At 45.9% G+C, this 20,842-nt stretch overlaps 1 protein-coding gene across 2 annotated transcripts in view; it reads left to right on the plus strand.

Moving 5' to 3' along the window:
- The window catches only part of GNAO1 (G protein subunit alpha o1), a 182,730-nt gene that overhangs the window by 77,116 nt on the left and 84,772 nt on the right, over positions 1-20,842 (plus strand). For both annotated transcript variants that reach the window (XM_049863833.1, XM_049863832.1), the window contains exon 3: positions 20,230-20,371. In XM_049863833.1, coding sequence (XP_049719790.1) covers positions 20,230-20,371 — 142 coding nt within the window. The remainder of the gene's footprint in view (positions 1-20,229; positions 20,372-20,842) is intronic.

The raw sequence follows: 20,842 nt of genomic DNA on the forward strand, positions 1-20,842 counted from the left end.
CCTGTACACTCTGGTCCCTCGGCTGGTCTCCTACCTCTGAATTCACGGAGGCCATTGTCTCCCCTGAAAACTGTGGTCCCTGGGCTGACTGTGGAGTGGTTAGGAGCATGGGCTCTTGAGCACCTGTACTAACTAGCCACATGACTTGGGAAAGCTCATTAACTTCTCTGCTAGCCAGTTTCCTCATCTTTAAAATGGAGCTTGCAGTAACACTCACATAGCTTCTACTAAGGCTGGATTCTGGGAAGTGAGGTCAGAATAAGCCTGCCTCGGAGAGTTATCGTGTGGATTGAAATGTGGTGATGTCTATGAAGCCCTTAGCCCAGCGCTGGCATCTGGTGAGGGTTCAACAGATGCTGGCTGTTATTATTACTCTCCCTACTCCAGGTGGGGTTGAGCACCATGGATTAGAAAAGGTGTGTACAATAGACAGTGTACATCTTTCTTTTGTCTTTTCCTGAGCCCAGATGAGGAGAATCTGACAGAGTGGACAGGCTCTAAGGGTGACAGCACCAGAGACATGTCCTCCTCAGACTGCTTGTCTTTGACCTGGGCCAGTGTCAGGCTTGATTCACAATCAGAGTCTCATCTTCTGATCTTCCACTGCCTGAGACCTCAGCCACTAGATGCTGGACCAAAGGCAGGGCCCCCCTCAGCAGTGGCCCTGAGACCATGATGACGGACAGGGCATTACTTACCTTCCTGCTGGCCTCACAGATAGCAACAGAGCCATCTACCAAGACCCAGTTCCATCGTAGGCTGACCCTGGCTGCAGCCAAAACAGGCTGAGAGAGCACAGCTGGGCCCTCAGCGGGATCTGCTATACCTGTGGTGGAGTGGATGCCCTTGGCCTTGAGAGCCAGAACACACTGCCCCACCAAACATCCCTAGAGAGGGGAATCAATGTGGAAGTCTACAAAGTGGTTTTTGTGGACTCTCTGTTTTGGGCCGTGACCACATCATAATGGTTATTAATGGGGAGCTTCCACCTGCTTGAGACAGACTGGGTTGGGAAACCCAGGAGGCTGTGTAGCTGGGCTATACCACACAGAGACAGGCACCCTTTCTGGGCCACATCCACTGCCTGGGAAGAAGGACACTGGACTGGGTTTCATCATGTGTCTCCGTGGCTTCATTTCCCTTGGGCTGGCAAGACATGGCCTCACCTGGAATTCTCCCTCACCCCCCTTCAAAGGCCTTACAAAGGGGTGACACAGAAGGAACCAGAAAAATGTGGCTCGCGTCCACACACTGAGAGAAGCTCAGGTACCTCCCTGTGTGTCGTCATGGACCTCTTCGGTGAGAGTTGGTGCGGCAACTGGCTGTGACCGCGTTGGCCGCGGGGAGATGTGAGTTACCCTGAAAAGGAATGTGGATTCAAACTTCCTTTGGCAGACTTGACCACAGGTGTTTCCCCCTAAGGGCGTGAGAAATCCCGGTGTTCCCAAAGAGCCCTTTTTCGGGTTGATCTCTACCATTTGTGTTGAGCTCTCCTCGGCAGGGAACTGAGAAGGGCCTTTTTGTTTGTTTGTTTCAGAAAAAACACTCACCTAGAACGACTCACCCTCTGGGGTATCCTTAGGAGGCTCGGTGGCAAATGTGAAAAGTAGTCTGCGCTGGAGCACGGGGGATTCTTTTCATGCCCCTGTGTCTCTGCAGTTGGTGGTGATGTTTTGGTGTCCTTCCCTGCCCAATCATATGGTAAGATGGGGGAAGAAAAACAAGTCCTCATTTAAAAAGAACAAGAAGGAAAAAACCAAGAGCCTGTGACAAGCATTTTACAGACTGCCTAGGTCTGTCATCTAGAAGAGAAGCCAGGGGGGTGAAGCTCCTGATGTTTTTTTCAGGGTCGGGGAGAAGCAGTGGCATTGGGAGCAGCTGGTACCTGATAGGCCTATAAGAGAAGAGAAAGTTACCCCCAGCCTGGCTCGGCCACTGGCGAGTGGGGTCGGAGCAGATGCTCTTCTACAGCGTTGTAGGCATCAGAGCCCTCAGAAATTGTGCAGTGACCAGGCACCCCTATCTGATCAGAAAATCTGTGTGGCTAGTTGAGTGCCCTGGCACCACCCTTCCAGACAAACTCCTGAGGGCCGTGTACCATCACTGCAGTTAACAAGACTCCTGGCCGCTAAGAACAGAAGGCTGCGTCAAAGTGACTGAAGCATAGGGGGCATGAGAAATCATTGGCTCCGTGTAACTGAGTAGCCTAGGGGTTCACTAGCTTCAGGTATGGCTCAATCCACGGGCTCACACAAGTCTGTTTCTCATCTGCTTTTCTATGCGGCTGCTTCATGCTCAGGCACGCCCTCTGTGCGTGCAAGTTCTCAGCAGCTCTGGGCCTATGTCATCAACATAGGGAGCAGCCCTAGTAGGAGAGGAGCTCCTGGACAGACCTGAGCTGTGCGTGCCTTCCCTGGACCAATCATTGTGGCTATACCAATTGGCCAGGTGGTTGTCAGGGGCTCACCCCTGGAACTTAGGCTAGGGTTGAGGAGAGTCCCCAAAGTGGAAGGAAGGACGGTTCCCAAAGGAAAGCTGAGATTCTGTCTCCCAAGGAAGGGGGAACGGGGCTGGGCAAGCAAACCCAGCAGATGTCCACTACTTCCCTCGTTTGCCATTCCCGGAGCTCATCCTCACTTACAGGCATGCTCTGCAGTGAGTCATCATTGCACCCCACACTGAGTGGAGGGAAGCCAGGAGGAGCCCTCCCATAGACGGGCAGAGTCCCACCTGGGTTGCTTAGGTGGCAGAGCTTTTTGGACTTGGCCCTGGTGTCAGAAAGGGAGACATTTTAGGTGGCTCGGGGCTGTGCACACCTTGTCTGTGAACTCGCTGCCAGAGATGGCAGGCTCTGGTGGTCTTTGCCTTTTGTTCTGTGGCTCATGAGAACACATTCGGAGGCTAATGAGCAGGAGGCATAAAGAATGAACAAATGCACTGCATATGGGAAGGCAGGAAGGCTTCTTCCCAAGGAATTGAACAGGATAAGCTGAGCTCTGCAGCCTCGCTTAGCATTCGCCACAATAAGGCAGTACAAACTGTCCCCCAATGTATAATATTGTTCAAATACTAAGCATAATGGACTAAGAAGAATACCTCCTTCATTTCATTATGTCAGCAGAAGAAGAAAGGGCGATCTAGCAGCTGTCCTAATCAGGCAGATGAGAAACCAGAAACATTACTTAGATTTAGGCAGTAAAATCGACATTGAACCAATTTGCCTCACTCACAGGCTTTTACTGTGTTAAACGAAAACTCATGTCTTTACATAGGGCATTGTAAAAAGGGCTCAGAAGCCATAAAGCTCTCTGTCATGGCTTTGCAGCATAACTAACGAGTTTAACATTTGTGTTCCAAGGGATGGTTTTGGATTTTCCCAGAAGTAGGCTTGGGGTGACAACATAAGGTGGCTGTCACATGTCCTGATTCTTAGAAACCCTTTGAGAGCCAAGAAGTTAGGGCTAAAGGGGGTGAAGCCATGCCAGTGAGTGAGGAGGTGATTCTAGCAAATATCACTGAGAAAAGAGCCACAGACTCAAAGCCCTGTGGAAAGACTATTCAACACTCTGGTGGAGATGGGATGGGTAGCCAGAGGTGTCAGGTGTTGGGGTGCAGGGTGCATGTCTCTTGGCCCACCAATTTAAAGGCTACTTACTTGGCCCAGTGGTTAAGTGCTATGGCTGCCAACCAAAAACTCAGCAGTTCAAATCCACAAGCCTCTCCTCGGAAACCCTGTGGGACAGTTCTGCTCTATCCTATGGGGTTGCTATGAGTTTGCATCAACTCAGTGGCAAAAGGCTTTTACCTTCACACCTAGGAGTTATGTATAGAGCCGCCATTGTAGAGCTAATGAAGCCTAAGCGATCGCCTGTTTCAGTCATTCAACCAACATTTATTGACGGTTCACTGTGTGCCAGACACTGCTCAGGGCACTGTGGTTAGTTAGCAAGACAGACAAGGTGACTGCCCTCATGGAGCTCACATCAATATGTGGGGAGACAGACAGTATACAAATAAATGTGGATCAGGCAATGATAACTATCGCAAAGGAAAACAAAGCAGGGTAAAGACAGGGAGTGGTGGAGGGAAAGGGGCTCTTTCAGCCAGGGTGATCTAAGAGGTGACATTTGAGCAGAGACATAAATGCATTGAGGTATGCAGGTGTCTATTTCAGACTTCCTCGGTCTTTTGTCCACCAAGAACCCCTTTCATTATTGTCCCATGAGCCTCCGTGTTTTGTGAGCTATTATATCCCCAAAAGGCTCCCTTTGGCAAAGACACAGACCTAGACATGTCCATGGAGCTTGGTCAACCTGAGTAAAACAGGGTGACCCCAGGGAATTGACACAACCCAAGCCCAAAGCCAACACCTGACCTGTCCTAGAGGCTGGAGCAAGCTAATGCCAGCTGGTTAGTGACAGATACAGGACCAGACACCGGGTCTCCTGAGCAGCAATACTGGAGTATAAGCTGCCCCAGAAAGTGGCAGTATTTCCTAAAGACACTGGCATGGGTCAGCCAGTGGATGGAACTTGAGGGTGGATCAGGAGGTCAGGGGTATCCAGAGAGGTCGGCAGAGCTGCCTTGAAGGATTTTCCCTAACGCCAGGGTGGAGCCCAGGCCAGGGCCAATAAAGCTGACCTAAGAAGGGCTGGCCAGAGGCCCAGGCTCCCTTGGGCACTTTTCTGCCCACTTCACCTGGGGTTACAGTGCTAGTTAGTGGCCAGACTACATAAGAACATAGGTCTTCTGACTTCAAGTCCAAGGCATGATATCTCTCAAACAAGGCCGGGGCTCCAGGAGTCAGACCAGCCACACCACCAAGAAGAGAAAGAGGAAGGCAATGTTCTGAGCATCACACCTACATGGACGGAGAGCTGGCATGTGCCCCTCCAGCAATGTGAGTCCTGGGAAGGGCAAGGTCCACGCTCTTTTTGAGATAATGGCAGCAGAGACTCTGTTCCGGAATCATGACAAGTCCTGGCCTTGCCCCTGGCTCTGTCTGGTGAAGACTGGCCGCTGACATATATACTTCTGGCCTGAGTTGCGCCTTGTTAAAAACAAAGTCTTTATAACATTTCTGCAAGTCACTGTCAACAGGAGCTACCCTTTGTTTTCTACCAGTCATTCCCCTGGGGGCTTGAGTTGACTATTGCTATTATTTTAGAACTCTTTAAAATAATTCTATATTATTCTAATATTAGAATCAAGTTTAAAATATACTATTAATTACTAAGGAATCTTTTTTTTTTTTTTTTAGTTCATCCCACAGATGAACAGCTGGGTTTTGAATTGGGTCTCTCTTCTCTTCTTTACAAATAGCTGACGATCCCGTTTGTGCTCGCGCACTTCACAGGGGCCCAGGAGTCTCCTAGCCTCTGGGTTGTGCCGTCCAGGTTTCATAACTTGCCACTTTCCTTTGGAGAAGTAGGCTAATAGTCAGGCAGCCTCCGGAGCACCTGCATGTGAATCTGGGAAGAGTCCCATCCACGATATTGCAGACCACGAGCAACCCAGAGGCCCACTGAATAACTCATAGCCCATCCAGGTGACACCAAGCAGTCAGTGAAGACTCTTGGACACCACACAGGCGTGTCGATGGTTTCTTCTCGAAGCTCCTCTAGTCAGGCTTGATGAGTTTGTGGCCCCTCCTCCATGCTCACACCGCTCCCACACACCACCCTCACCAGACAGTGGCTCCTGAAGGCAGGCGCAGCCAGATGGGTAGAGTTCACTGCTCTGTGCTCAGTTCCTGGGTGTCCCGTGCTCAGTGGCATGCAGAAGGCACTTAATGAGTAATTGTTCAAATGAGAAAAAAAAAAACCTACAGTATGATTCCATTTTGGGGAAACACAATGTGGATATGGACCCCCAGGTAAAAGAGGACTGAAATACACATCAACGTTTGTTGACGGTGGTTCCCTCCGGGTGGTGGGATGATGACTGAATTTTTCTTGCCTTGCTTAGCTGTGTGGGTTGGATTCTATAAGTGTTCCAAGAAGGGACCTTTCAGTCAAGAATGGAGAAGTTAGGGAAAGAGCAGGGAGAGCTGTCATTTAAAAATGATCCACATTTAGAGCCAAACCACTGGTTGGAGTTGAGATGGTTTAAGATGACACACAAATGAACATTTTTCTTATTTTAGAAGGTATTTGTTCTAATGTGTAGTTGGGAAAAATATGAGTAATATATTAGCCCTGCGTGATTTGGCCCATGCTGCCCTCTCTGACCTCATCCCTCCACTCTCCAGCCACTCGCTCTGTTCCAGCCACTCACTCCATTCCAGCCACACTGGCTCCTTGCCATTCCTCTAATACACAAGGTGCCCCAGGACCTTTGTGCTTGCTGTTCGCTCTGCCTGAAATGCTCTTCCTCAGGTATATACAAGGTCGGCACTTCTCATCACTCAGGCCTCTCCGCTGCATACATCACCGCCTGGCTCCTTAGACATCCCGCTCCCCCTGCCCCGTTTGCTGTCCATCACTCTACCCTGTTTTGTGTTTGTTATAGTGTTTATCACTTTAGAATGTTTCTTTGTTTGTTTACCTCTTTATTTTCTGTCTTCCCCTACAAGTCCTTTGAAGGCAGGGGCTATGTCGGTCCTGTTCCCCACTGTCTTCTGAGCACTGCATGAACTGCACCTGGCACATAGTAGGTGTTCAGTAAATATCTGCTGAATGAATTAAGTGATTAATAACTTCATTATCTCAAGAGTTTTATTGCTTGTTTTTAAAGACACAAAACAGTGTTCTCATTTAATCCTTTGCTGTATTAGTTTACTGTGACTTTCGTAACAAATTACTACAAGCTGAGTGGCTTAGAACAACAGAACATTATTCTCTCCCAGTTCTGGAGGCCAGAAGTCAGAAACGAACGTATCAGCTGGGCCAGACTCCCTCTAAAGGCTTTAGGGGAGAATCCTTCCTTGCCTCTTCCAGCGTCTGGTGGCTCCAGGCATTCCTTGGCTTGGAGCTGCATAACTCCAGCCTCTGTCTGTCTTCACGTGGCCTTCTCTTCTATATCCCTGTGTCTCCTCTTCTGTCTCTTATAAGGAGCATCACTCAGGAGGGAACATCAGACCCACCCCAGCACCAGACTCCAGAACTACCCTCCTGCCTTGGATCTTTGGTTCTGATCCCACCTGTCAGCTCATGAGCTGCCTTCCATTTTTTTTAGCACACATTTCCTGAGCCCCCTGGTGCCAGCTGGGGGCTGTGAAAGACACTGGAGACCTCACAAAGAAATGGCTCTTTGGTGTGCGATCTTCGCATATGCTGTCCCCCCGTTGGGAGTCCTGTCCCTCTGTCTGCCCAGCCAACTCCTACTCGACTTTCCACGCTGCTTCCTGAAAGGCTGGCCCTGCCCTCCATTCTGCGTCCCTACTCTAGGTCCCCTTGTTGTATGCGCTTTCAGGTTCCATTTTTCTCCTTGATAGCACTTACCCCAATTATAATTTAAATAATCATTTGTGAAATTACTTACTCAATATCTATCTCCTCCATTAGAATGTAAAACCCATTAAAGCACAGATTGTGTCTCTCTGTTCACTTTTATATCTCCAGCGCTGGACATGATGCCTGGCACATTGTTGTTATCATTTTTGTTAGGTGCCCTTGAGTTGATTTTGACTCATAATGAGCCCATATGACAGAGTAGAACTGCCTCATAGGGTTTTCTATGCTGTAATCTCCAGGTCTTTCTCCTGCAGAGCTGCTAGGTAAGTTTGAACGGTCAACATTTAGCAGCCAAGCACTTAACCATTTTGCCACCAGGGCTCCTTTGGCAGATACCAAAAAATATATGAAAAATAAATGAATGAGGGAATGAATGAATGAATGAACAAGCTTCTGAATGTCTACCAAGAAGCCTCCAAGTTAGTGGGGACTACAGCTTTCAAGACAGAAGGGAGAAATTCTATTTTGCAATTGATTAGATGTTTTTCTCACCTAGTGTCATCCATCCTGGGAGAAAGATGTGACCGTCTGCTTCCGTAAAGATTTACGGCCTTGGAAACTCTGTGGGGCAGTTCTGTTCCATTCTATACAATCGCTATGAATCAGAATCAACTTGACAACAGTGGGTTTGGTTTGGTATCACCCATCACCCTTCTTACCCTAGGAGAGCACCAAGGAGATAAGAAACCTATGGCACAATGGAAAGGTCTCCAGGGATTCATCCCTGCTTTGCCACAAGCTAACTATGTGCTTGTATAGGCAAGTCTGTTCTAAGTCACAGTTTCCCACTTGGAAAATGACTGTTTCTGTGTGGGCTCCAAGCAGGACTATTTCTCTGACTGGGGCAGGTGGTATTGTGTTAGGAGCATCATCTTTGTTATCAGACAGCCCCAGGATTGATTTGACTATTCAGCAGTGTCACCAGAAATTCTTTGAACCCCTTGGATCTGCCATCCCCAGTGTGGTGGCATTTAATCTCATGGTCACAAGATGGCTGCCACAGCACTAGGATTTACTTCCTCACATAACTACATATAAAGACATGGCCATTGGAGGGAGAGCTGGAGATGGAGGGTCAGGGAGAGGGGACAGGAAAGCTATTCTCAAAGGCCTCTCTCTTTGTACCAAGAAAGAAAACTCTTTCCTTGAAGCACTTCTGTCAAGACTCCCCTTCTGTCTTACTCGCTTGAACTGAATCACATGGACACTCTTAGCTGCAAGGGAAGCAAGGAAAGGAACTCTCCATGGTAAGAAGAAATGGCTGTTGGGTGGCAACCAATATTGTGTGACACCTATACCCTTATATTGGCCCTTGATGCCACTTTCTGTTGTTAATTTTCATGTTCTCAGCACTAGCCTCATCTCACCAGCTGGACTGAGAGCCCCTGGATGGCAGGGACCAGGCCTCAAAGGCTTTGAAATCTCATTAGATCTCACACCAGGCTGAGCCCAAATGAGGCACGTCGGGCAATTCCTATTGGTTAATGACTTTAACCCCCTTCACTCTAGACTCCTCTTCTGGCCAAAATAGTCCTCAAGTTAAATGCGAAGTGTTTGTCTCCCATTTGAAAATGATTCATTGTTCTTTCTAATTTTGAAGATAACAAATGTACATTTTTAAAAATGAAACAAAACAAACATATAAAGAAAGGAAAAAATTACTGAATGCCACCTCCAAAAAATGACTATTTTGTTAAACATATTTTTAATGATGACATTTTGTTAAACATCCTCCCATATCTTCTGTCTTTCCCTCCTCCTCCTTCCTCCCCTGCCCCCCCCCCCACCCAGTTTTATAGATATGGCGGCACACAACACATTATTCTGGAGCCAGTGTTTCATTTTATGGTCCTGCCCAGGTCCAGTGTTCCCATAGGTTCTGTGGAGCCCTTAAATGCCAGTATGTGACCCTTGAACTTACCGGCATCTTACTGTTCATCGTTTGGGAAATGTGTTCTATGAGGCCAGGGTCATCTTTTCCCACCTTTTCTGGTGGGAGAGAAGGCAGATAGCTCCAGTGCCATATCTCCATTGCTATTCAAGTCCCCCTTATTATTGGAAACCATTGTCAGTGGTCGCACAGTGAAACGTAAGCCCTGACCCTAACCCAGGCAGCAATCAGGTGACTCTCCAGCTGTTTTCAGAAACACGTTTTGTAACATCATTAACCAGGCCCCAAATTGGAGAATTCTGCTTTTCAACCTCCTACTACTCCTGAGATATTCATGGGTAAGTGAGCAGATGCTCTACCCCCAGGCCAGAGAATGCCCCTCTCCCCACTCCATCTCCTTTTCTCCCTCCTCCCTGGAGCCCTGGTGGCGCAGGGTTTAAGCACTCAGCTGCTAACCAAAGGTCAGCTGTTGTAACCCACACAGCATCTTCAATGGAAAAAAACCTGGCAATCTGCTCCCATAAAGATTGCAGCCTAGGAAACTCTATGGGGAAGTTCTAGTCTCTCACACGGGGTTGCCATGATTCAGAATTGAATCAATGGCACCCAACGCCACCACCTCCTCCCAGCAGGCAGCACTCCTCCCATGGCTTCACAGCCTTCCCACTTGGCATCCTTTCTCAAGAGGACAGAAGACCCAGGATACCTGACCTATCACACCTGCTCCCCCCACCCCCACTCACCAAATATAATAGTGATAATAGTAACAGCTAACACTGATGGAGTATTTGCTATGCCAAGTCTTCTCCTTTGCATGCATTAATTCATTTATCATAGCCACAACCCAGTGAGGGTAAGTTACTATTAGCCCATCTCTGGGGGAGCTGAAACTGAAGCACCAAGCAGTTAAGGAAATTGTCCAAAGTCACACAGCTAGAGTCTGGCTCCTGACGCACCCCTTCATCTGGACCATTAAAGAGATTGTGGTGGGGGGCGGAGAGCCGGCCCAGTGCAGCAGAACAGTGTGCTGAGAAGGGGCATTTTCCTTAGCCTGGAGATGGGGTGAAAAACCTCGTGTCCCAGCAGCTTAGGTCTGTGAGTATGCGAACCTCCTGAATTTGTGGACAAAGCTGTGCATGCTGGTGCACTTGTCACAATCTCACAGGGGTCTGTGACTCAGAGAAGGTTGAGGGCTGCTGGGCCAGATGATCCTCACAGGTCCCTTCCAGCTTCCACAGCCTGTGGTCTGTGACCATATAAGGCCACTGTGCCTGGGAGCCTCGCTGCAGCTGAGAGCGTCCTACACTGAGGGGGAAGCTGGGAGCTGAGAGAGCCCAGGCCTCCTGCAGGGACCCCAAGGCTGCCAGGAAGGGGCGGGAGAGGGGTGGGGAGGGAGGGCAGGGGGTGGGGAGGTAAGGTCCCTCCCTGGTTGTCTCTTTCGCAGAAAGCTCAGACCTCTCAGGCGGTCCTGGTTGCCCCCCTCCCTCCCTCAACATTTCCTCCCTCCCTCAACATTTCCTCCCTCCCTCAACATTTCCTCCCTCAATGCGTTGCCAGGTTTCTGGAGTCCAGCTGGTGACTCCTGTCCAAAGTCCAACACTCAGGGCTGCAGAGTCAGCCCTCTCCTGTTTTCAGACCATTGCTCCCCATGTTTCTTCTGGTTTGGTGACCTGGAACACCCCTCCAAGTTCCTAACTTTTGGGTGGGCCCCAATGCCAAATTAGCTTGGCCCCCCTTTGCTGCCCTGGCTCTGCAGACACAAGAAATCTGGTAGCTCCTCCACCCCCTACCCCACCCTCCCAGCCACCCTTCCACCAACACACACATGCACACATGCTTGGGCCACACACACACACATCTGCCTCCAGTAGTGAGGTCCTTGGGGAGGGTGGGTCTTGTGCATGCATCTATGTCCTACTAGCTCCTGTATGAGGCCCTGCTTTCTCTGAGCACTGAGACTGTCCAGAGCCCAGCCCTGTGCCAGGTAATACGGGGAGCGGGGCAGAGATGGTGAGACATGGTTCCTGACCTCCAGGTGGCTGCCTTTCTGGTAAAGTCAGAAAATTAATAAATGAGTCTATTAGGAGATGATGATCTCTGGCTATGATTGTAATCACCGTACAAAACATGTTTTAGTCATGATTGTATTGTTGTAACCGAAATTCCAAGTCAAACTAGCATGTGCAAAAATAAGAGGGAATCTTTTGGTTCCTTTCACTCAAAAGTGTAGGGATACGGTTGGCTTCAGGCATGGCTAGATTCAAATGGTGTCTCTGGGACTTGGCTCTGCGCTCTCTGTCCCTCAACTGTGCACATGAGGAGCAGTTCATCTGGGGCTGCCTCGAGGTGATCCGCCACTGATTATTACTAAGGTGTCTCCTAGAACCCTCACTTCTGGTTTTTAAATCTTGGCCTTGTTACTTCCAGGACTCAGACCTGGGCCATGACAACAGACCAAACTCCAATTGGCTGCCTCCCCAACTGCAACCCAGAGGCCTGCTTTTCTTGCCCTACCCTCCAGAATGTTGGGCTGATGTTTTAGGGGGTGCTCTGAGCTTGCTCTGTGTATGAAATCTCTGGATTCTCTGGGAACCCAGGTATAGGGACCCAGGGTGGCTTAGGGACCCAGGGTAGAAGAAGCAGCCCTGCCTGTCAGCATCTGCCTAGTGGTTACAAGAAAGACCTTAAGTGCCCCTCTGCCACTTACCAGGTGATCTTGGGTAAGTGACCTAGCCTGTCTGAGCCTCAGTTTCTTCATCTGTAAAAAGGAGAAAATAGAATAAATGTAGGCTTATTTTGAAGATTAAATGAGCTGGTTAGATGGCAGCAACGTTAAGAGCTGCCGGACAATATTCTGCCTAGACCAACCCATGTGTTACTCCCAAAACATGGATTTGAGCTGCCTACCACAAAGCCAATACTGAGACGGGTGAAGTGAGCAGCAAGAAGGCTTTACTGTATACCAGTGTCTTAGTCATCTAGTGTTGCTATAACAGAAATACCACAAATGAATGGCTTTAACAAAGAGACATTTATTTTTTCACATTAAAGTAGGCTAAAAGTCCAAATTCAGGGTGTCAGCTCCAGGGGAAGGCTTTCTCTCTCTGTCGGCTCTGGATGAAGGTCCTTGTCCTCAATCTTCCCCTTGTCGAGGAGCTTCTCAGGCGCAGGGACTCCGGGTCCAATGAACGCGCTCTGCTTCTGGTACTGTTTCTTGGTGGTATGAGGTCCCCAACTCTCTGCTTGTTTCCCTTTCCTTTTATCTCTTGAGAGATAAAATGTGGTACAGGCCACACCCCAGGGAAATTCCCTTTACCTTGGATCAGGGAGGTGACCTGAATAAGGGTGGTGTTACAATCCCACCCTAATCCCCTCAATGTAAAATTACAGTCACAAAATGGAGGACAGCCACACAATATTGGGAATCATGGCCTAACCAAGTTGAGACACATATTTTGGGGAAGACATAATTCAATCCATGACAACCCGTGTATAAGAGACGGAGGGGAATGGGGTCCTCCAAAGTCTGTCTGTCTGCTGGAGACGGACCGAAAGGTTTTATAGGGTTGGGGCTTAGATTTGAAAAATCTGGAGAATGGCAGTTCCCCTTTGAGGAGGGGGATGTTGACCACATTTCAGACATGTTGACTTGTGGATATTCTTTAGAGGTTTTCTGATGCCCTCCTGGTTTCAGTCACAAGCTGGGCCCCCGTTGTCTAGTTGTCTCATCCCAGATCTTATTGATCGTTGTTCTGCTTGTTCAAGAGGAACATAGGTTAATTGTAAACTTTATAGAATCATGGAAAATGGGACAGGGGAGGGAGGAAACAAACCACAAATCACAAAAACACCAGGGTATGCAAAAGCTAACTATGCAAGCCATGTAGAAACAAGGCTGCAATACCCAGGACGTTAGGCCCCTACAATCTCTCTCATGCTGCCCCTTTCACATGGATTGAGGTGTGGTAGAAGACCCTGTGGACTAGGAGACCTAGCTTCTGCTGCTGGCTCAGAGACTTACCTGCTGAGAGACAATGATCCAATTAATCTCTCTCATCCTCAGTTTCCTCTTCTGTCAAATGGGTATAATAAAAACCTACCCTCCCTACCTCATTAAGTGGGTGTGAGGATCAGTGATGCATAATGAGTGTGAAAAATGATGGACCCATTTCCATCTCACTGGAAGGAAACCTGTAGGCAGCCAAGGGTCTAGAAAGCAGAAAGTGGCAGGGCTTGCTGGTCCAAAATAAAGCAAGAGAAACTCATTGCACTGGTGACTCTGGCAAGAGCATATCACAGGGACTGGTAAATCCTGCCTGCACCTCTCCGGTCACCCAAAGGGTCCCACCCTCTAAGGCAGTCTGGTCATAAGAACTGGGTAACAATTGCCTTTGTTTGTTTTTAATGGTTTTTCTAACATTTATAATATGTATCTTAGTCTCACTTTCAAGTATTATACCACTTCATGTATAATATAAAAATCTTTCAACAGTGTACTTCCGTTTTACCCTCCCATCCTTGTGCTATCATTGTATAGGTTTTACCTTAAATGTTGTCTTAGTCATCTAGTGCTGCTATAAGAGAAATACCACGAGTGGATGGCTTTAGCAAAGAGAAATTTATTCTCTCACAGTTTAGGAGGCTAGAGGTCAGAATTCAGGATGCCAGCTCCAGGGGAAGAATTTCTCATCTTTCAGCTCTGGGGAAAGGTCCTTGTCACCAGTCTTCCCCTTGTCACCAGTCTTCCCTGGTCAAGGAGTTTCTCGGCGCAGGGAACTCAGGTCCAGAGGACGCACTATACTCCAGCTTTGCTTTCCTGGTGATAGGAGGTCCCCATGTCTCTCTGCTCACTTCTCTCTTACATCACAAAAGAGATTGATTTAAAACACAACCTAATCTTGTAGATTGAATCCTGCCTCATTAACATAACTGCCGCTAATTTCATTTTACTAACATCATAGAGGTAGGATTTACAATACTTAGGAAAATCATATTAGATGGCAAAATGGTGGACAGTCACAACAACACTGGGAATCATGGACCAGACAAATTGACACACATATTTTTGGGGGACACAATTCCATCCACAACACGTGTGTTATAAACATCATAATACATTTCCCAACCTTTTTTCTCTCCTTGCCTTAGTTTGGATAGCTTCTATTGGTATGTCTTCAAGTTCATTAACCTGTAGTGTTTCCTCTGCTATAAATCCCATCCACTGAAATTTTTATTTCAGATATTGTATTTTCATCTCTTGATACTCCATTTATCCTTTTTTTTTTTTTAAATTTCTTTTATTTCTCTTCATTATGTTCATGTTTGTCATGGATTGAATTGTGTCCCCCCCAAAATATGTGTCAACTTGGTTAGGCTATGATTCCCAGTATTGTGTGATTGTCCTCCATTTGGTGATTGATATAATTTTCCTTTATGTTGTAAATCCTAATCTCTGCCTGTGGTTAATGAGGCAAGATTGGATTATATTAGGGTGGGATGTAACACCTCAGGTCACATCCCTGATCCAATGTAAAGGAAGTTTCCCTGTACCATTTTTTATCTTACAAGAGATGAAAGGGAAGTGAGCAGAGAGATGGGGACCTCATACCATCAAGAAAGCAGTGTCAGGAGCAGAGGGAGTCCTTTGGACCCCAGATCCCTGCTGAGAAGCTCCTTGACCAGGAGAAGATAAATGACAATGATCTTCCTCCAGTGAGGACAGAGAGAGAAAGCCTTCCCCTAGAGCTGATGCCCTGAATTCGGACTTGTGACCTACTAGACTGTGAGAGAATAAATTTCTCCTTGTTAAAGCCATCTGCTTGTGCTGTTTCTGTTATAGCAGCACTAGATAACCAAGACCACATTTTTCTTTAACTTCTTGAAAATATTTAAAATAGTCTAAATCCTTATTTGCTAATTCTATCATCTCTGTCACTTCTGAGTCAGTTTCTATTAACTGGTCTTTCTCCTGGCTATAGGTTACAGTTTCCTTCTTCTTTGCATCTCCAAGAATTTTTATTGGATGCCAGATGTTATGAGCAGTGTTGAAGGGTTTTGTTGACTTCATTTAAAGGATGTTGGACTTTATCCTATAGGTGGTTAAGTTACCTGCCCGCCAGCTTGATTTTTTTTCAAGGCTTGTTTTTAAGGTTTGTCAGGGCAAATCTAAAGTAGCCTTCACTGTAGGGCTAGTTTAGCCCTATTACTATCGTGTGAGTCTCCTGGGATCTCTGCTGAATGCCCCAGGTATTCAGTAAGGACTCTCCACTCTGGCTGGTCAAAACTTGAACATCTCCCAGCCTTAGGTGAGCTCTGAAAAATTTTTATATATAAATTTCATTGTGTTTTAGGTAAAAGTTTACACAGCAAATTAGGTTCCCACTTAATAATTTTTGTATACTTTGTTCCATGAGATTGGTTACAGTTTTCACAACGTGTCAGCATTCTCATTATTTCCATTCTGTTTTTCCCGTTTCTACTGATCTAGCTCCCCTGCCGCTCCTTGCCTTCTTATCTTTGCTTTTGGATGAATATTGACCTTTTGGTCTCTTACAGTTGATTTTTTAAGGAAGCACATTACTCATGGGTGATGTTGATTATTTTATAAGCCAATCTATTATTTGGCTGAAAGTTGACGTCTAGGAGTGGCTTCAGTCCCAAGTTCAAAAGGTATCTTAGGGCAATAGTCTTTGGGGGTTCCTCTAGTCTATTGGTCCAGTAAACCTGGCCTTTTTAGAAATTTGAATTTTGTTCTACATTTTTCTCCCATTCTATCCAGGACCTTTGATTCTGTCCCTGGTCAGAGTGGTCGGTAATGGTAGCCAGGCACCATCTAGTTCTTCTGGTGTCAGGCTAGATGAGACCATGGTTCATGTGATCTGTTAGTCCTGTGGACTAGTTTCCTCTTTGAGTCTTTGGTTTCCTTCACTTTCTTTTGCTCCAGATGAGTAGAGACCAATAGTTGTATTTTAGATGACCACTTACAAGCTTTTAAGACCCCAGATGCTACCCACCGAAGTAGGATGTAGAACATTATCTTTATGAACTACGTCATGCCAATTGCCAAGTTTTCCCATAAGACTGTGGTCCTAAGCTTTTTAATCCGGTAAATCAATCCTTCAAGGTATTTGGATATATCCAGGATGTCTCCATAACTGTGCCACCTATGTGCTTTATCATTTAAAAAAAAAAAAAAAAATTTTTTTATATATGAATATTTACAGAGCACACATAAACATGTATATGTATATGCTTACAGGTACACTTATACATGTGCATGCATGTACTCACATATGCCTTACTATACACATGTATGCATACGTATCTATCTGTGTAACCACACACATACTTTTTGGTTGTTATTACTGTTGTTGCAAAATTGTGGAAACCCTGGTGGCGTAGTGGTTAAGTGCTATGGCTGCTAACCAAAGGATCAGCAGTTCGAATCCACCAGGCGCTCCTTGGAAACTCTGTGGGGCAGTTCTACTCTGTCCTGTAGGGTCGCTATGAGTCGGAATCGACTTGATGGCACTGGGTTTGGTCTTCGGTTTTTTGCAAAGTTGTATGTGTTATTAAAAAAAAAAAAAAATGTGTTATAGGATTTACCAAAATTGCCCCTTATTCTTGCATACTTTTTACTGTTTTCATTTACCTTGGTCAAGTTGTACAGACTTCACCCATATTGGGTATCACCTTTCCCATCACCAAAAATTACAAGTGTCTATTATCTACAAGGAAACCCTGGTGGTGTAGTGGTTAAGTGCTACAGCTGCTAACCAAAGGGTCGGCAGTTCGAATCCATCAGGCGCTCCTTGAAAACTCCATAGGGCAGTTCTGCTCTGTCCTATAGGGTCGCTATGAGTCAGAATCAACTCGACGGTACTGGGTTTGGTTTGGTTTTGGTTTTATTATCTAGAAAGTGATTCCCCCTCCCTCCTCCTCCCATCCCTGGTAATAGTCAAAGAAGGTTGCTTTCTGTGTGTATACCTATTCTTGACTTTTTATAAAAGTGAGAACATACAATATTTGTCCTTTTGTGATTGACTTACTTCACTTAGCATAATGTCCTCCAGATTCATCGATGTTATGTTTCCTGGACTCCTCATTATTCCTTATAGTTGCATAATATTCCATTGTATATGTGTATCGCAATTTGCTTACCCATACATCCATTGATAGACACTTAAGTTATTTCCATCTTTTTGCTATTGTTAGTAATGCTGCAGTGAACATAGGTGTGCATATCTCTATTTGTGTCATTGCTCTTATATCTCTTGGATATGTACCTAGGAGTAGGGTTGCTATTTCTATTTCTAGCTTTTTAAGGAGGCACCATACCATTTTCCATAGAGATTGTACCTGGGAATTATTCACCTTAAACTCCCGTGATAGTTGTTCTTTCTCTGGTAGTTGTTCCTCTCCCAGCTTGTGAAGTCTCACCCTACTCAACCTGGTCCTCAGCCAAAGACTTAGGAGGATCCCTATTCAGATGTCTGGAATGTCTGGAGCTCTTTTTCTCTGTAGTTTCCGCCTCTCTGGTACTCTGAGGATGAGAGACCCACAATCCAGCACCAAGTCAAATTTTACAACAAGAATCGTTAATGCCTATCAGCTGATGAATAAATAAATAAAATGCAGTATATCCATACAATGGAATATTATTAGGCAATAAAAAGGAATAAAGTATTGATACACCTGTAACATGGATGAATCTCGAAAACATTATGCTAAGTGGAAGAATCCAACCACAAAAGATTGTATTGTATGATTCCATTTATATGAAATGTCCAGAATAGGCAAACTTATAAAAACAGAACATAGACTAGTGGTTGCCTAGGGCTGGAGGGGGGGATGGCAAGTGACTGTTAATGGGTACAGAATTTCTTTGCAGGGAGACAAAAACATTCTAAAGTTATATTGTGGTGATGGTTGCACAAGCTAAAAAACATTGAATGGTATACTGTAACTGGGTGGACTGTGTGGTATGTGATTTATATCTCCATAAAGCTTTTTTTTTTTTTAAAGACTCATTAGCAACCTTCTCCTGGGCTGAAGGAAAGGAAGGAATGCAAGGGCTGTGGTGGATAGGAGGGAGGTCTCAGCTGTTAATACATCAATATGTGTATAGTAGTGTTCAGTCTTGGACTCAGTAATGTGAAAAATGTGATATTAGACCTGAAATTTGTTTGTTCTTTCCTAATTACGTCAAATATAAGAGGATTCTCGAAAAGTTTTGTTTGAGCGCAAGGTTGCGGTCCCCTCTTTCTAGCTTTCTCTCCTGTTGGGATCTTTGTCAGCAATGAGCATTTACCGAGTGGCCAGCACCTACAGGGAGACGTGACATTAGGCCATGTCTAGCTTTGCCAGCCCTGACCGCAGAAGAACCTGAGGACAGGAGGGCAGGGAATGTCATCTGGCCTCTAAGAACTGTGATGTCACCTTTGTGCCCTCTGCGTCACTGTTCTGATGCACCAGAATAAGGGCATCATGGAGGTTAAATTCCAGCCTAGGTTGGAAGAGTAGGCAAACTCCTTCTATTGACTTTTCTATCGTCTGGTTATTTGTGCATTTCAAGTGAGTTGTGCTACCTTCATTTAGAAGTATTGTAAGTTTTCTGTGAAAGAAAATTGTATTACAGGTGCTCCCCGACTTGGGACGGGTTCTGTTATGACGACTCCGTCATAAGTTGGTTCTAACCTAAGTCAGATACCTCGTTACTTTTTTTAGTTCTCATTATCTTTTTTAGTTCTCATTATCATTGCCTTTTATTATCATTATCTTTATAAATTTCATCTTTATGTGTCTTTGGGGATTGGAAACACTACATATAAACTTGCAGATATATTTTAACATTGTATGTAGCACATCCAACTCCACGACCCTATAGGACAGAAAAGAACTGCCTGAATTCAAACTGCCGACCTTTTTAGTCAGCAGCCCAGCTCTTAACCACTGCGCCACCAGGGCTACAGGGCTGCTATGAGTTGGAACGAACTCCACCGCAATGAGTTTGGTTTTTGGTTTATGTAATACATATCACTAATGATAAGATGTAAAAAAAAAAAAAACACATAGATGGTCCTAAGTGTGGTTAGTCGCAACCTGAATACGTTGTATGTCAGGGACTACCTGTATTCATTTGCAGACGTCTTGCAGAGAGCTTCGACTGTATGCTTCTGAGTCAGTGTTTAAGTTATGAACTTGAACTTTGCTTAAAAATACTACATGCCCCACTTGTCCTAAGTGCTTTCAAGTATTATCAACACCTTCTTGACTCTCATCTCTTTCACTGTATATGTTGTTGTTAGGTGCTGTTGAGTCATTTCTGACTCATAGTGACCCTACGAACAGTAGGACAAAATACTGCCCGGTCCTGTACCATCCTCACAATCTTTGCTATGTTTGAGCCCTTTGGTGCAGCTACTCTGTCAATCACTGTATATAAAAAAGCCAAACCCATTGCTGTTGAGTTGATTCCGATTCAGCCATCCTATAGGACAGAGTAGAACTGCCCCACAGGGTTTCCTGGGAGTGGCTGGTGGATTCGAGCTATTGGCGTTGATTCGAGCTATCGGCGTTTCGGTTAGCAGCCTTAACTCTTAACCGCTGCTCCTAATCACTGTATGTAGGGAATGGAAAAGACTACAGTATTTCCTTTTTTCAATATTCTGTTTTTCAGATTACTTTTCAGTAGTTCAGGTAAATTTGTCCTTACGATTCTATGGTGTTAATGCAGCAACGTGTTACCTCAGCATCCAAATTGGACCTAGCCCTCAGCCAGCTAAACCCAGGTGTTGGCTCTGTGGGTTTCACACGGCTGGTGCCTTCCTGTGTTGAATGGAGACAATGCACTCATCAGACTTGATATGTGTGATTTTTCTTTAGGATCATCCACGAAGATGGCTTCTCTGGAGAAGACGTGAAACAGTACAAGCCTGTTGTCTACAGCAACACCATCCAGTCCCTGGCAGCCATTGTTCGAGCCATGGACACTTTGGGCATTGAATACGGTGACAAGGAGAGAAAGGTAGGCCCTTGAGCCCATGGACACTGTCTCTCTTACCCCAGTGACTTCTCTTTAAAATGTCAGACTGCCTTAAAGGAATAGAAAAGATTGTTCTGCATATGAGACAGAAGGCAGAGCCACCAACCTCAGCCTATATTCCAAGTGACTTAGCAAATACAGTCCGTTTGACTGTACTTGCTTCGGTGACAGCAAACCTCCATGGCAAAGTTGCCAATAAAGACAACAGCCACAGAATTCTAGGGTTTTTTGGTTTTTTTGCAGATGAGAAAGGGTCTGGTGACCGTTCTATATTGGGACTGCCATAACACTGTACAAGTTTGTACAATTAACTGGAACAGAATAAAATATTAAACAAAAACAACCCTACCTGGCCACCATCTCTGCTCCTTAGAAGAACTTCCCTTGCCTTGTTGGGGGTGGGGGCAGCATCTGAATTGACCCTCTCATCCTTCACACCCAGGGAGATGTGTT

The sequence above is a fragment of the Elephas maximus genome, chromosome 21 (assembly GCF_024166365.1).
Source record: "Elephas maximus indicus isolate mEleMax1 chromosome 21, mEleMax1 primary haplotype, whole genome shotgun sequence".
Classification (NCBI taxonomy): Eukaryota; Metazoa; Chordata; class Mammalia; order Proboscidea; family Elephantidae; genus Elephas; species Elephas maximus.